General features: G+C 37.4%; 1 protein-coding gene across 32 annotated transcripts in view; it reads right to left on the reverse strand.

Annotated features, from left to right (window-relative positions):
• Positions 1-310: 310 nt before the first annotated feature.
• The window catches only part of NRCAM (neuronal cell adhesion molecule), a 299,706-nt gene continuing 287,281 nt past the window's right edge, over positions 311-12,735 (reverse strand). For all 32 annotated transcript variants that reach the window (XM_088797816.1, XM_074340572.2, XM_074340564.2 and 29 more), the window contains 3 exons: positions 11,648-11,779; positions 11,070-11,148; positions 311-1,612 (listed from right to left, as the gene is read on the reverse strand). In XM_088797816.1, coding sequence (XP_088653942.1) covers positions 1,375-1,612; positions 11,070-11,148; positions 11,648-11,779 — 449 coding nt within the window. In that variant the 3' untranslated portion in view covers positions 311-1,374. The remainder of the gene's footprint in view (positions 1,613-11,069; positions 11,149-11,647; positions 11,780-12,735) is intronic.

The following is a 12,735-nucleotide window of genomic DNA, read 5'->3' on the forward strand; positions in this document are numbered from 1 at the left end:
TTTTGGAACTGTAGATGTAATCCATTTGACTCTTGGCCTTCTTAGCACTTACCAGATTTCTTAGATTCTGAAATGTGTCCATAGCAATTTGCATACAGATTATTTAATGCTGCAGAGTTTCAAAAGCTGTCACATGGGTAAAGACTTAGAGAATAATATATTCTTGTCGACATGCTGTTGTATGCTTTTAGTGTTGAAATAACTTATTTTTTTTAAAAAATTTCTACCAAGTTGATGTCTTTCTTACTGAATGGGATTTGTTTTAATAGAAACCATAAAAGACCTCAAAATCATCAGTTGGTGATAAAGCTTTTTTTTTTTTTTTTTTTTTTTTTTTAATATACACATGGGGACAATGCTCCTTAAAATAAGCTGTCTTATTTGTTTTATTTTCACATTTCTTTTTTTCCAGCATTGCAGTTTTCATTATCTCTGCTTTTTAAAAGTTACGTTTAGACAATGACAGTAACCTAGCACTCTGAGTAGACTGTAGCGACAATACAGAAGGCAGTATGTTATGGAATGCTTCCGGTCTGAAGGCACTGCATGTGTCTTGCCCTGTGCTTTCTGGAGGAAGTTTTGAAATTTGATTGGAGTGATTTGTTTTTGGAGTCTTTCGGTATGGCACAAATGCCAAAGTGCATTGCAATACACATTGTTGATGCCTAAAAACTACTGAACATAGAGATGATGTAAGAAGCGAACACTGTCCTGCTGGAATATCTGGGATATTGCAAAGGCTACGAAGTAAGAGAAGCAAAGAGCAGGTAACAGAGTCTCAGTAAGCATCAGCAAATGCAATTGTCACAATGAACTCATTTAGCAAGTATATACTGTACATCCTGTTCCTAACAGTCTCCCAGAAGACTAACAGCTAGACATAGAGTCACCAATTTCACGACAATGTCCACAAAGACATTGAAGTTCTAGGGAATACTAGAGTAACACTCTCGACGATGGAAACGGAATTCAGATTTAGGGGTTCAGCTGAGGCGAGTATAAACAAAGTATCAAACCATGTTTTAATAACAAACACAGGTATGTCCTTTAACTGGATGTAGCATTTGTCATGCATCATGTTGAACTGTATGCTGAAGATGAAATCACGATCTGTTGATGATGCTGTATTGTTTTTATAAGTTCTGAGGAAATCAAGAATACCTATTTTGAATGAAAAAGTATGCACTTTGCACTGTGGTTCACATTAACATATCAACTGACTGAGCTGTGTTCTTGCTCTAATTGTTCTCATAATGTTAACATACAGCAGAACATTCGCTGTCTGCCTCTATGTTCATAGTATGAGAAGGCTGACACACAAGGGCTGAAGAGAAACATCCTGGAGGAACGGGGTGTTGGCAGAGAGCTTACAAATTAGACAAAGGAATTCATGGCATTGACGGGAGACGGGGCCTCTGAGCTTTCATTGCCTTCAGCTGGTTCTTTCTCTTTCTTACCACTGTACTGTCCTATAAAGGAACCGTCCTCGTTGAACTGGCCGTTCACCCCCTCTCCATAGTCAACGAGGCTGTCATCACTGTCTTCTTTTTTCACAGTCCTGTCTGAAGGTGTGCGACTGCCTTTTTTCAAAGGCTTGTGGTCTTCTGCATCACTAGAAGAAAAAAGAAACTTTCGTCAAGACTGGCATTTAGGTAAAATATTTGGTTCTTGAAGGTCATGCATGCCAATTATGATAAAGCTTATGGAGCCCTGAGCTTCTCTAGCCATATCTAATCGTCAGGTTGACTCCAATGGCTGGGATGTGGTTGGAATGACAATCAAGCGCAGAGATGGTTTAATCATGGTCTTCAGTAGGTGGATGGTTTCTTACTGTGCATGTCAATATCAATGACAGATTCTGGCTCCTGAGTTGGAAGCAATTCTGAAATAATCACAAGCATTAAAAAAGGAAGAATTGAAAAAAGTTGAAAATCATCACTATTTTGCATTTAAAAGGGGGTAAAAGTTTATGGCAAGTAGAGAAGTTAGTATGTTAAACTGTGTAATATCGCTGATTCCTTGGATGTGAATGGAGAGTGATTTTGGTTAAGTGTGAAATATGGATTTTTTTTTTTCTGAGCAAGAAGAAGAAGCAAAATCCTGCATTTCAAATAATTTTGTTATTGAGTGCAGGCCAGACTTGTAAACTTTAACCTTACCTTTCAAGAGACCTACAAATTCCATTAAAAGGATGCAGAAGGAACAAATGAAAATAGCCTAAGAAGAAAAGCAAAATCCTTATACTGATAGTATACAGCATTTTTTTCCCTGTAAGAATTTTAGTTAATGGGTAAATGTTTATTAATTTGGAAAGAGATGCAATATAACATCAAAGCACTATGTGTATACTATTAATGGCATGTCAATATATTCTAAATAGTGTGTGCGGTTCCAAAAAATGTAAAAGCAAACATTTCCTGCACTCATCTTTACCCCACTCACCACCACTCCCAAGTGTACTATGCAGCCTATCCATATCGGATGGGAATCTGAGGAGTGTAATTTAATAACACTTTATGAGACCCACTTTGTTTTTGCCTATTTCTCTGTTGAACCCCTAACACGAAATCTGGAAGTAGAAGAGTAATCACCATTTTAGAACATCCCCTCACATGGTCATGTAACTAGATATGTACAATGACCTATTCCTTAACTGGTAACATTTGGTTTAAAAAACAAAAAGAAAAAAAAGCAATGACAATTTTTTTTTCTTTCAAAGTATGAAAGCATGGACAAAATAAAAAAACATAAACACTATTAGTAAAAAATAAAAAGGCTTATTGTAAAATCAAGGTTGCATTAACTGCAGTATCTCACCTACCAATTTGTGCTAGGACTTTATTGATCCATCTGTTTCTGAGAATGACTGTTTTTCTAGCCAAGATACAAATGTTTGAAGCTACACAAATATTCTGTCTCTTCTGCCAATAATTCCTACTACGGTTTTCAGTATTTCTCCAAGAAGAAAATCTCAAGACTGGAAAATAATACTAGCTTAATATGACACTGACATGTGCTATTGAAAACTACCTGTTTCAACAAGACACAAATTCTTGTCACAAATTGAACAAATGATATTATCATCACTACTAGTAAACAACTGGGGAAGTATCACAGAACCTTGGGGTGGCCTGTGTTTGGGGCACTTTAGGGACATAGCATCCATTTTCCAATCTATTGCAAGAATAACTTGTATAATTCATCTTTGGGATTTAATCATTAACTTCCAGACTTTGCTTGAATACTTCCTGTGAAATACTGCTCATGACGTGGTGAGAACAGAATTGTCACCTGGATTCCAACTATTCATCTTTGCTTTGTAGAACTACTGTTTCCCCGAAAATAAGACCTAGCCGGACAATCAGCTCTAATGCGTCTTTTGGAGCAAAAATTAATATAAGACCTGGTCTTATTTTACTATAATATAAGACCGGGTATAATATAATATAATATAATATAATATAATATAATATAATATAATATAATATAATATAATACAATACAATACAATATAATATAATACCGGGTCTTATATTAATTTTTGCTCCAAAAGACGCATTAGAGCTGATGGTCCGGCTAGGTCTTATTTTTGGGGAAACACAGTGGTGTTCCAAGGAATACACTATAGGAAATTCTCGTCTATGACATTTCTTTGATCCATCCATCATCTTTCCATCCATCCATCCATGTGTCTAATACATGTTTATTGAGTGCCTACCGTAAGACAGATAATGTTCAAGTCATTGGAAATATAGCAGCAAACAAAATAAACTGAAACCCTGACCTTACTGAGCTACTTCTAGTAGGGAAAATAAACATAAACAGTCAACATATTAAAGAATTAGTTATATAGTATATCAGAAGGTAATTAATGCTATGGAAAACACAGAGCTGAGTAAAGAGGATGGAAGGTGTCAGGGAAGTAGGTGGAAGGTTGACATTTAAGTAGAATGTCCAGGGAAGGCCTCATTAAGAAGTGACATCTGATCAAAGGCTTAAAAGAACTGAGTCAGCCAGGCAGATAGCTGGAGGGAGAGTGATCCCAGCAGGAATAATAAGCATATGCCCTTAGGTGGGGGTACCTGGCATGTTCCAGAAATGGAGAGGAGCTTGTGTGGCTGGAACTGAATGAGAGAGAGAGAGAGGGAGAGAGAGAGAGAGAGAGAGAGAGAGAGAGAGAGAGAGAGAGAGAGAGAGAGAGAGAGAGAGAATGCACACACTGGTGTGGGGGTGGTGGTGGGAGGAATGGGGGATGAGTTAAAGTGAAAGAGAGGTGACAAGGCTAGATGAGATGAGGGCCTAGTAGGGCACTGTAAGGATTCTGTGTTTAATTCTGAGGGAGATGGGAAGCCACTGAAGGGTTTCCAATGGATGAGTGACTTTATCTTACAGTTTAAAAAGATTATTGTCATTAGTGTTGAGACTAGCCTACCCTGGAGGATAGCAGTTGTAAACAACAGCAAAATTGGACCATGCCCACTTACTACATATTGTCTGCTTCTGTACTAAAATAGCAGAATTGCAGAGTTGCAGCAGGGACAGCATGGCCTGTGAAGTATAAAATATTTACTATTAGGCCCTTTACAGAAAAAATTTGCCGACTCCTGCTCTAGGGGGCCAGGGGGACGACTGCAATAAACCAGGAGGAGATGACTGTTACTTGGCCAGAGTGGAAAACTGGGGGTGGTACAAAGTGGTCAGATAATGGACGTATTTTGAAGGTAGCACCAACAGGATTTACTAATGGATTACATATGGGATAGTAATTCACAAACATAGATGAGAAAATCCCAAAGAAATCATGAGTAAATGGAAGTTTCCAATCTACTAAAAAGATAATGTATCATGATCAGATTGTCTTTATTCCAGGAACGCAAGTTTGTTGTAACATTAAAACACCAATTCGTATAATTCACCGTTTTAGCAGAAAAAAAGAACAGTATCTTATAATCATCTCAGTAGATTTAGAAAAAGGTATAAGGTAAATTCAACAGTCAGTTATAATAGAAACTTTAATGCACTAGGAATATAAAGCATGTTCACAAACTTGATGAAGGACATCTACAAGAAACCTGGAGTAAATGCCATCCTTATGGTGAATGCTGAGAGCTTTCTGTTGGACATCACAGATAACAGCAGGGATGCCTGCTCTCACTAAAAACTGCAACAGAAGTACTAAGCAATGTGGTAAGAATAAGAAATAGAAGGCATACGTGTTAAGAAGAAAGGGAACTGTCATCATTCATAAATGATATGATTATGTGTGTGAAAAATCCAAAAGAATCTACAGGCAAACATTAGAATAAAATGAGACTTTAGTAATGTTGCTTAACACAGTATTAGCATAAAAGTCAATTTTGTTTATGCACTTGCAAACAGTTGGAATATGAAATTTAAAAAATGATTCTATTTTTGGTATCTTAAAAATATGAAGTATATAAGAAGAAATCCAACAAAATATGTGTAAGACCTCTATGAAGAAAATGAAACTCTTATTCAGAATTATTAAAGAAGAGCTAAATAAATGGAGGAATATACCTAACTATAGACAGGAAGACTCAAACACAGTAAATAGCTTAATAGTATTAGGACAATGTCTTTTTGGTGTAGAGACAGACAAAATGATCAGCGGGATGGAATACAGAGCCCTGAAATAGTTAGGAGATTGTTTTGTTGGCTTTATTCTAACATCCTATTTTTATGCTATCATAACTGGAAACATTTAAAAATCCTATTTCCAACTGTTTGCTGGTTCACAGAAATATGATGGACTTTTATGTTAATTTTTGTGTCAAGGAACATTAAATTCTCTTTGTAATTCTAATATTTTCTCACAGAGTCGTTTGGATTTTACATACACAATCACATGAGTTCAGAAGGGGCTCTCTGGAAGCATGGGTTCCAGCTTAACGTCCCTACTGGATGAGAAAAGATCTATAAAAACATAGGCTGTGCTGGAAAGAAGAGAAAGAGGAAGAGGGATGCTCTAGCCACAAACAGAGTCTTTCCTGGAAAAGCTGTTCAAAGGCAGCTCAAGATCTTTTTAAGACTAATTTTGTAAACGTGGTATGATGTAATAATGAGAATCTGGGTAAACGAGAAAAAATTGTATGAGGTACCATCACACTGCCTGGCATGTGATCTGTGCCCAGAGAATACAGGTGCCCACCCATCTGCCATCACACCTTTTTCTCCCCTTCAGGCCCCACCTCAGAGAGATTGTTTTCTAAGAAATAGCTTGTGTAACACACACACTTAGAACTTTCCAGATGTGATGAGTGGTGTCAAGTCGGTGTTGAAGCACTGTATTAGCGTTTACCTTATTCAACTCAGAGATTAATTTTATAATGAAATAGTAAATAAACTGTTTTGAGACTGTGAAGGGAAGTTGGTTTGTCAGGTTTAAGTGTGAAAGGGTAGTTTCCCAAATGAAAGGGGTTTACGAGTTATAGAGCACGATTCAGAAGTCACATACTTATTTAGCTACATTGTATTCAAAGCTTAAAAAATTCATCCATATTTTTATGAGAACTTTTAAGGACAGGAGGTGTCAGATGTTAATTCTGAACATAGAATGTCAAAGATTAAACAAATTTCAAAATAAGTTGTCAAATAGTCATCAAATAGTAACATTGAGCCACAAAATATACTTTCGATACTTACACTCATGAATAAAGATCGTTGGGCAGTGGAAAGAAATGTTTACATCACACCATCAAGATTCAGTCCCTCCATGACTTCCTCTGGGAAGACCTCATGTACCACCCTCCTTCTCTGCCACCCACTGGGATCTCTGCTCCTGGCCCTGTGACACTGTAGTTGTGTCCCTTGTATAGCACTGTCACACTATGGTCAGAGTGTTCTTTTACTTCCCTGCATCCCTCACTAGACTATAAACCAGCGAGATAATACCCTAGTGGTCTTAACCTTCCGTTGCCTAGCATACAGTAGACATTTAGTAAGTACTGGTTGAACGAATTCATTGTAAAGTAACAACAGAAGAGATAGCAAGCAGTTTAGAAATCATTCAGAATTCTAACATTAAAAATTGTTATTACTTCTTAATTTTAGAATGTCGGACAAAGCATTTGAATATATTCTTTCCTTTTTCTTACCCTAAGAATAAATTTTAGGGAGTTCATTTTCTTCCCCCCAAAGCACTTCAGGGTTTTGCCCATAGAAGACACCTTTACAGAGTAAAATTTAGCAACAACAGATAAATCTGTGATCCCTTGGTCTGATTTTCCTGGGGTTACCACCCTATCACAGCCAAACCATGCTGCAGTTTTGTTGACATTCAGGACCCAAACATTCTTTCCCAACACCCTCTCTAAAAGTCTGTCGTTATTTATACCACTCACACACTGGTTTGTGTTTGTGAGCAGAATAAAGCTAGCGTATGTAACGAATGTGACACATCTTCCTGTCATTCAAGCCTCATGAGCACGGGGTAGCGGCATGTACCAGGCCCGTGTACATGTGAATGACACGATGGTCGTGCCTCCATTTACACTAGAGTTCAAGAGCCACGGCCATGTGGTTTAGGTCCTAGGTTCTGGTTTTTAGAAGAATGGATCTAAAGAATGAAAATGTACTTACACGGCTGGTTGCATTGTGTCTCTGACTTTTCTATACGCTAGTAAGGATGCAGTTCCTACGGTGTGTATAATTAAAGAAACAAACAAAGAAAGCTGCAGGCTTCCACCAGAGGGCAACTGCTTGGGGTGGGTGTTTCAGTGAGGGCACAAGTTTACAGCATATGAAAAACCAAAATCAAATTTGGCCACCGAAGTTCCATCCCTCTTTGCACCATGAAAAATCCCCTGGCTCAGAGCCAACCATGTAGACACTGTTTCATCCTCAAGCTGGAGAATGAACAAATCATAAACAGAATTAATTTACATAGACAATAGCCCTAATTTTGAATGTGATCAGCATATTGATTTATTTTCAGAATGAAAAAGAATAAGACTCAATAAATAATGCAGAGCTCAAAACTTCCAAAAGGTGCAAAGTAGAGAAGGGACCCTCGTGATTTAGGGAGGAGAATGACACTTAAATATATTATTTTTTAAAAAAAGATTCTGTAATAAACAGTTGGAACCGTTTTCATTAATTGTGACAGCTAAGAAACTAAAGGTCTTTTGTTTCTTTTAAGTAGAAAAGAAACCAAAGGGAAAAACATTCTGAGATAGTGTCAGAAAGTCACAGGACAAAGCCACATCTTTAGGAACAGGTGGCTGGGTGTTTGGGGAAGTAATTTCACTTGTGGGATTCTCCTTATGAACTTTCAGTTTCAGTAAAAGAACAATCACCGAGCTGCATTTCATGTTGAAGTCACCCATCAGAACCTATTTCCCTTGGCACCTCCCAGATAAATGTCACACGTGTGACAAGTTTTTTCATCTTCACATGTGAACTGATGGGCTTATACTCAATAGGCCCAAGGAAAAGTCTTTCTCTTTTGAGAAACTCAAAGCATAAGCTAAAGACAGCCATTTGAAAACGCTTCACAAACATATCATATATGAATTAACACCAAAACAAAGACATGTGACATCTGTGAGTACAGTGATAATGAGGCCAGTAACCAAATACTTGCTATGTACTGCTCTGGAACCCCAAATCATAGGAAAGTTGTTGGGACATAGCTCCCAGAGGAGTGTAGAAATCATAGAACTAGACACCTCTTGCGATCATTTAATACTTGAACAACTGTATCATTTTATGAATGAAAAAAATTGAGATCTAGACAAATTAAGTGATTTCTAAAGAAATCCAGGGTAATGACCGAGTTGACAACAAAACTAACAGTCTCTTGATTCCAAGTTAGTCCACATTCATTCGCCCTCCATATCAGTCAAGATTTAATGGAGTAGGCAGCATAGTTACTCTGAGAAAGTCCCATTACATCAGATCATGGTTTCACGTCACTTAGCACCAGACTGATGTTTGAGACCCGTGTAATGAGCAGTATATTGCCGGATTCATGTAAGCACAATAAAGCAGAACAGAAATCCATCACCATGTAAAATAAAGAATGTATGACGTGCAATGGTGTATTTTCAATTCATGCAAACACAATTTTTTCAGGCTATATTAAAGGTTTAACTTAATCACAATAAATAACGGAATGGTGTGCATATCCTGTATAGAATTCTAGCCACAACAATTCTAGTAATTCTCAGCTACCTGTCTGACAGAGAAACATGTAGCAGAGTGAGTTAAATCAGCAGATTTCAAATCATCTGGCATCAGACCTGGCTACCCTCAGCTGTGGCTCAGGCTGGCTTCTCTCTGTTATGCAAACCTTCTGGGTGAACTGGGGGTGGGGGGCGCTGCTGGAGGTGTTCACAAACTTTCAGACCCAGAGGCAACATTTGACATCAAGACAGCCCTCACTAGATGTTTTTCTATATCATGAGATATAGAAATTCTGAGAAGTCTTAGAAATCATAGTCAACTCTGCCAAAGAGATCAGAATATAAACGCTTAAGTGCTGAGATACAAAGGCAACAAAACATTTGTATCTGCATGGAAACTGGTACGAAACCAATTGTCAAAAACATGGTTTTTCTCAATCAGTTCTCATATTTCTTATCCTTGGCATTATTTCTGCCCTCATGTTGTTGACGTGGAAACATCAAAAATGAGTTCTAGAGACAGGTAAAAACTAACAAAAATATCTTGTTTACAAATGTCATCTGGAAATCACAGTAAGGAAATATTTTATTTCACCTAAAAGCCATTTCTTCTGGCAAAAAATAAAAAATAAAAAAAATAAAAGCCTCAAAATGGGCTCAGTGCACATTTAAAATATTATATTTTATATAATCAAGAGGCTTATAGAAATTAAAAATAAGCTGTAAAGGCATTTAATAAATAGAAGTATTCTTTTGGAACACAAAAATCCCAATCTTTTAGATGAATAAATATTTTTATGTTTTTAAACATATCTAAAATAATCACGTATCTCTCTTTAAAAAGACATATAGGGGCAGCAGGGTGGCTCAGTCGGTTAGAGCGAGCTCTGAACAACTGGGTTGCTAGTTCGATTCCCACATGGGCCAGTGAGCTGCGCCCTCCACAAGTAGATTGACGACAACGAGCTGCCGCTGAGCTGCCAGAGGAGTGGCCGGATGGCTCAGTTGGTTAGAGCGCGAGTTCTCAACAACAAGGTTGCCGGTTCAATTCCCACATGGGATGGTGGGCTGCGGCCCCTGAAACTAAAGATTGAAAACAGCAAATGGATTTGGAGTTGAGCTGCGCCCTCCACAGCTGGATTGAGGGACAGCGTCTTGGAGCTGATGGGCCCTGGAGAAGCACACTGTTCCCCAATATTCCACAATAAAAATTAAAAGAAAAAAAAGACCTAAAATCCCTAGGCAAGAATATCTTTGTTTAAAAGTCCCTCCCTTCCTCCTTCCCTCTCTTCCTTCTTTTGACTATTTAGCACTTAGGTTATGTTAAAATTTCTCCTAGATGATGGAACCAAACCAAGAATGTATTACCAAATTTCTGTGAGTGAACATCCTGCCTCCAGAGCGGTGATATTTCTTAATAATTAACAGCCTCTAAAACAAATTAGTCATCATTTCATGATTAATAGGCAGAGTTATAGGTATCTGTTTTGGAAAAACAAGTCTCAAATCCAAGACTTAAAAGAATAACACTGATTTTTCATAGCACTGTTTAGAAAATGACAGGTCTAGTTTGCTTTACAATGCAGGTTTGCAGGGTCTTTCATGGTTTTTTGAACTCTTATTGTACCACAGCAGCTTTGGGAGGTTGATCCATACAGCAAGGGGCTCTGGATAATATTACGGAGTGCAGGCCACTCCATCTCCAAACCTATGACTAAAATGGAAATTTGTTCTTTAAGAGAGTGAGAATATTTTAACTGTGAAGCATAATGTAAATATTTACACACGGAAGTGCTTCTAAGTGAATATTTGAGGAAATCTGAATCACCAGGCAGAGATGTCCCTGGCCGGGTTCTATTCTCGGGAAATGGAGTGTAGTGTCCCCAGGGCAGGGAGCTTAGATGTGCGGGAGAAGCAGACGCTCACCTGTATTCTCCAAAAGTGCCATCGTCTTCCTTCATGGGCTGGATTTCAGGGTCAGCATGGGCATCTTCTTTTTCTTTAACTATAAAAAGTTCAAAAGGACACTGTTCTCTATTGATCCCGTGCCTCCCTATTCAAAGTTTTAAGAGTGCACCCTTTTGAGATACACAGTGGCAGAAAATACTTCTATGAACCATGTAAGGAAGCAGTGCTGCACAGCATGACACCAAGACTCAGTTCATGCATTACCTCCTCTGGAGGACTTCATGTATCTTCCCCCTGCCTATCAGTCGTTGGTGTTATTTCAGCACCTATGAGTTACGTGGAGCCTAAGGAAGTGGAGTCACTAACATCTTCAGACAACAGATTAATTTACAACAGATTAATTAATTCCCCAAATGCCTTCTGACCCTTGAAAATGCTTAGGTTTCCATTGTATCAAAAAGATCAAAGATTATGTAAACAGAAAATCCCAATTTAAAGCTCTGGGAAGATATACTTATTGCAATCCACATGATTAACCTTCTGATTTCTTTTTACTTCAATGGATAATTATATAAGGCAATTTTAACCTTTCTTACCTGGATATTTACCACCCTTGTTTCTTCTGATGAAGCAAACGATCAGCAAAATTAAGATAAGGAGAGCGACAGCACACATTAGACCAATGAACCAGCCCTGAGTCGCGATGTCCACCTGTCGGCTTGCCATTGCTGGAAAACAAACCAGTGGTGTTGGTGGGAATGGGTTCAGGGGGAGATGAGAACCGTTGTCCTTGTATAAAAATTACCACAGTTCATGAGCTTTTCTGTATTTTACATGTGGCCCCAAATTGGAATCTGCCAGTTATTAATCAGGAGTTATATAAATACGTAACTTTGAAAAAATCTTCTTCATTAAAACAATTCAAATAGAGCAATCTGAATGCTAATATCACTAAATGCTAATAAACCCTGCTAAACATTGTGTCCAGTTATTTTAGTTATATAGTCTCAATAAAAACATAGTCCCAAACCAATTAACAAATTTAGTGTTTATAAGATAAATTGTTCCTTAAGTCCAATGATAAGAATATGACTGAATTGTAAACAGAACAGATTGTATACATCTAATGGAGTATCTTTCCTTTGAAGGAACCACTTTGGAGGCTAAAATATCATTGCAATGATGCTGTCATTTTTCAAAAGGTTTTGGAAATATGTTAAAAGAAAACTTTCCACCCAAGAAACTTGTCCATATCAGATTACCAGCCTTATTATTTTTATATCTCAATTTTCATCCAAAATATTACTTAGATTTGTTATTCATCTCATTTACAAGAGTTGGTTCTGAATAACTTTTGCAAATTTCTGAAAAATCCAATTTACTCTCAAAAGATCAATATTCAATATTTCTTAGGATCCATTCAAAAGACTTTGAAATATATTTTGATCAGTGGCATCACTATTAGAACAAGGGACAAGTTTAAAGAGAAAATACTCATTTACATGTATACATATTCTTTAAGTCTTCATCTGTTCTGTTTGAGTCAATAAATGTGAGGCCCCTTTTTCAATCAGTCAGTGTGCAAATCTCCTAAGAAAAACATAGAATAATTATCATTTCTAGTATTATTCAAAAGTGTCAATCAAATGGGACAAAGTGCAGCATCAATGACTATTCAGACATG

The sequence above is a fragment of the Rhinolophus sinicus genome, chromosome 4 (assembly GCF_057876585.1).
Source record: "Rhinolophus sinicus isolate RSI-liver-muscle chromosome 4, RSI-T2T, whole genome shotgun sequence".
Classification (NCBI taxonomy): Eukaryota; Metazoa; Chordata; class Mammalia; order Chiroptera; family Rhinolophidae; genus Rhinolophus; species Rhinolophus sinicus.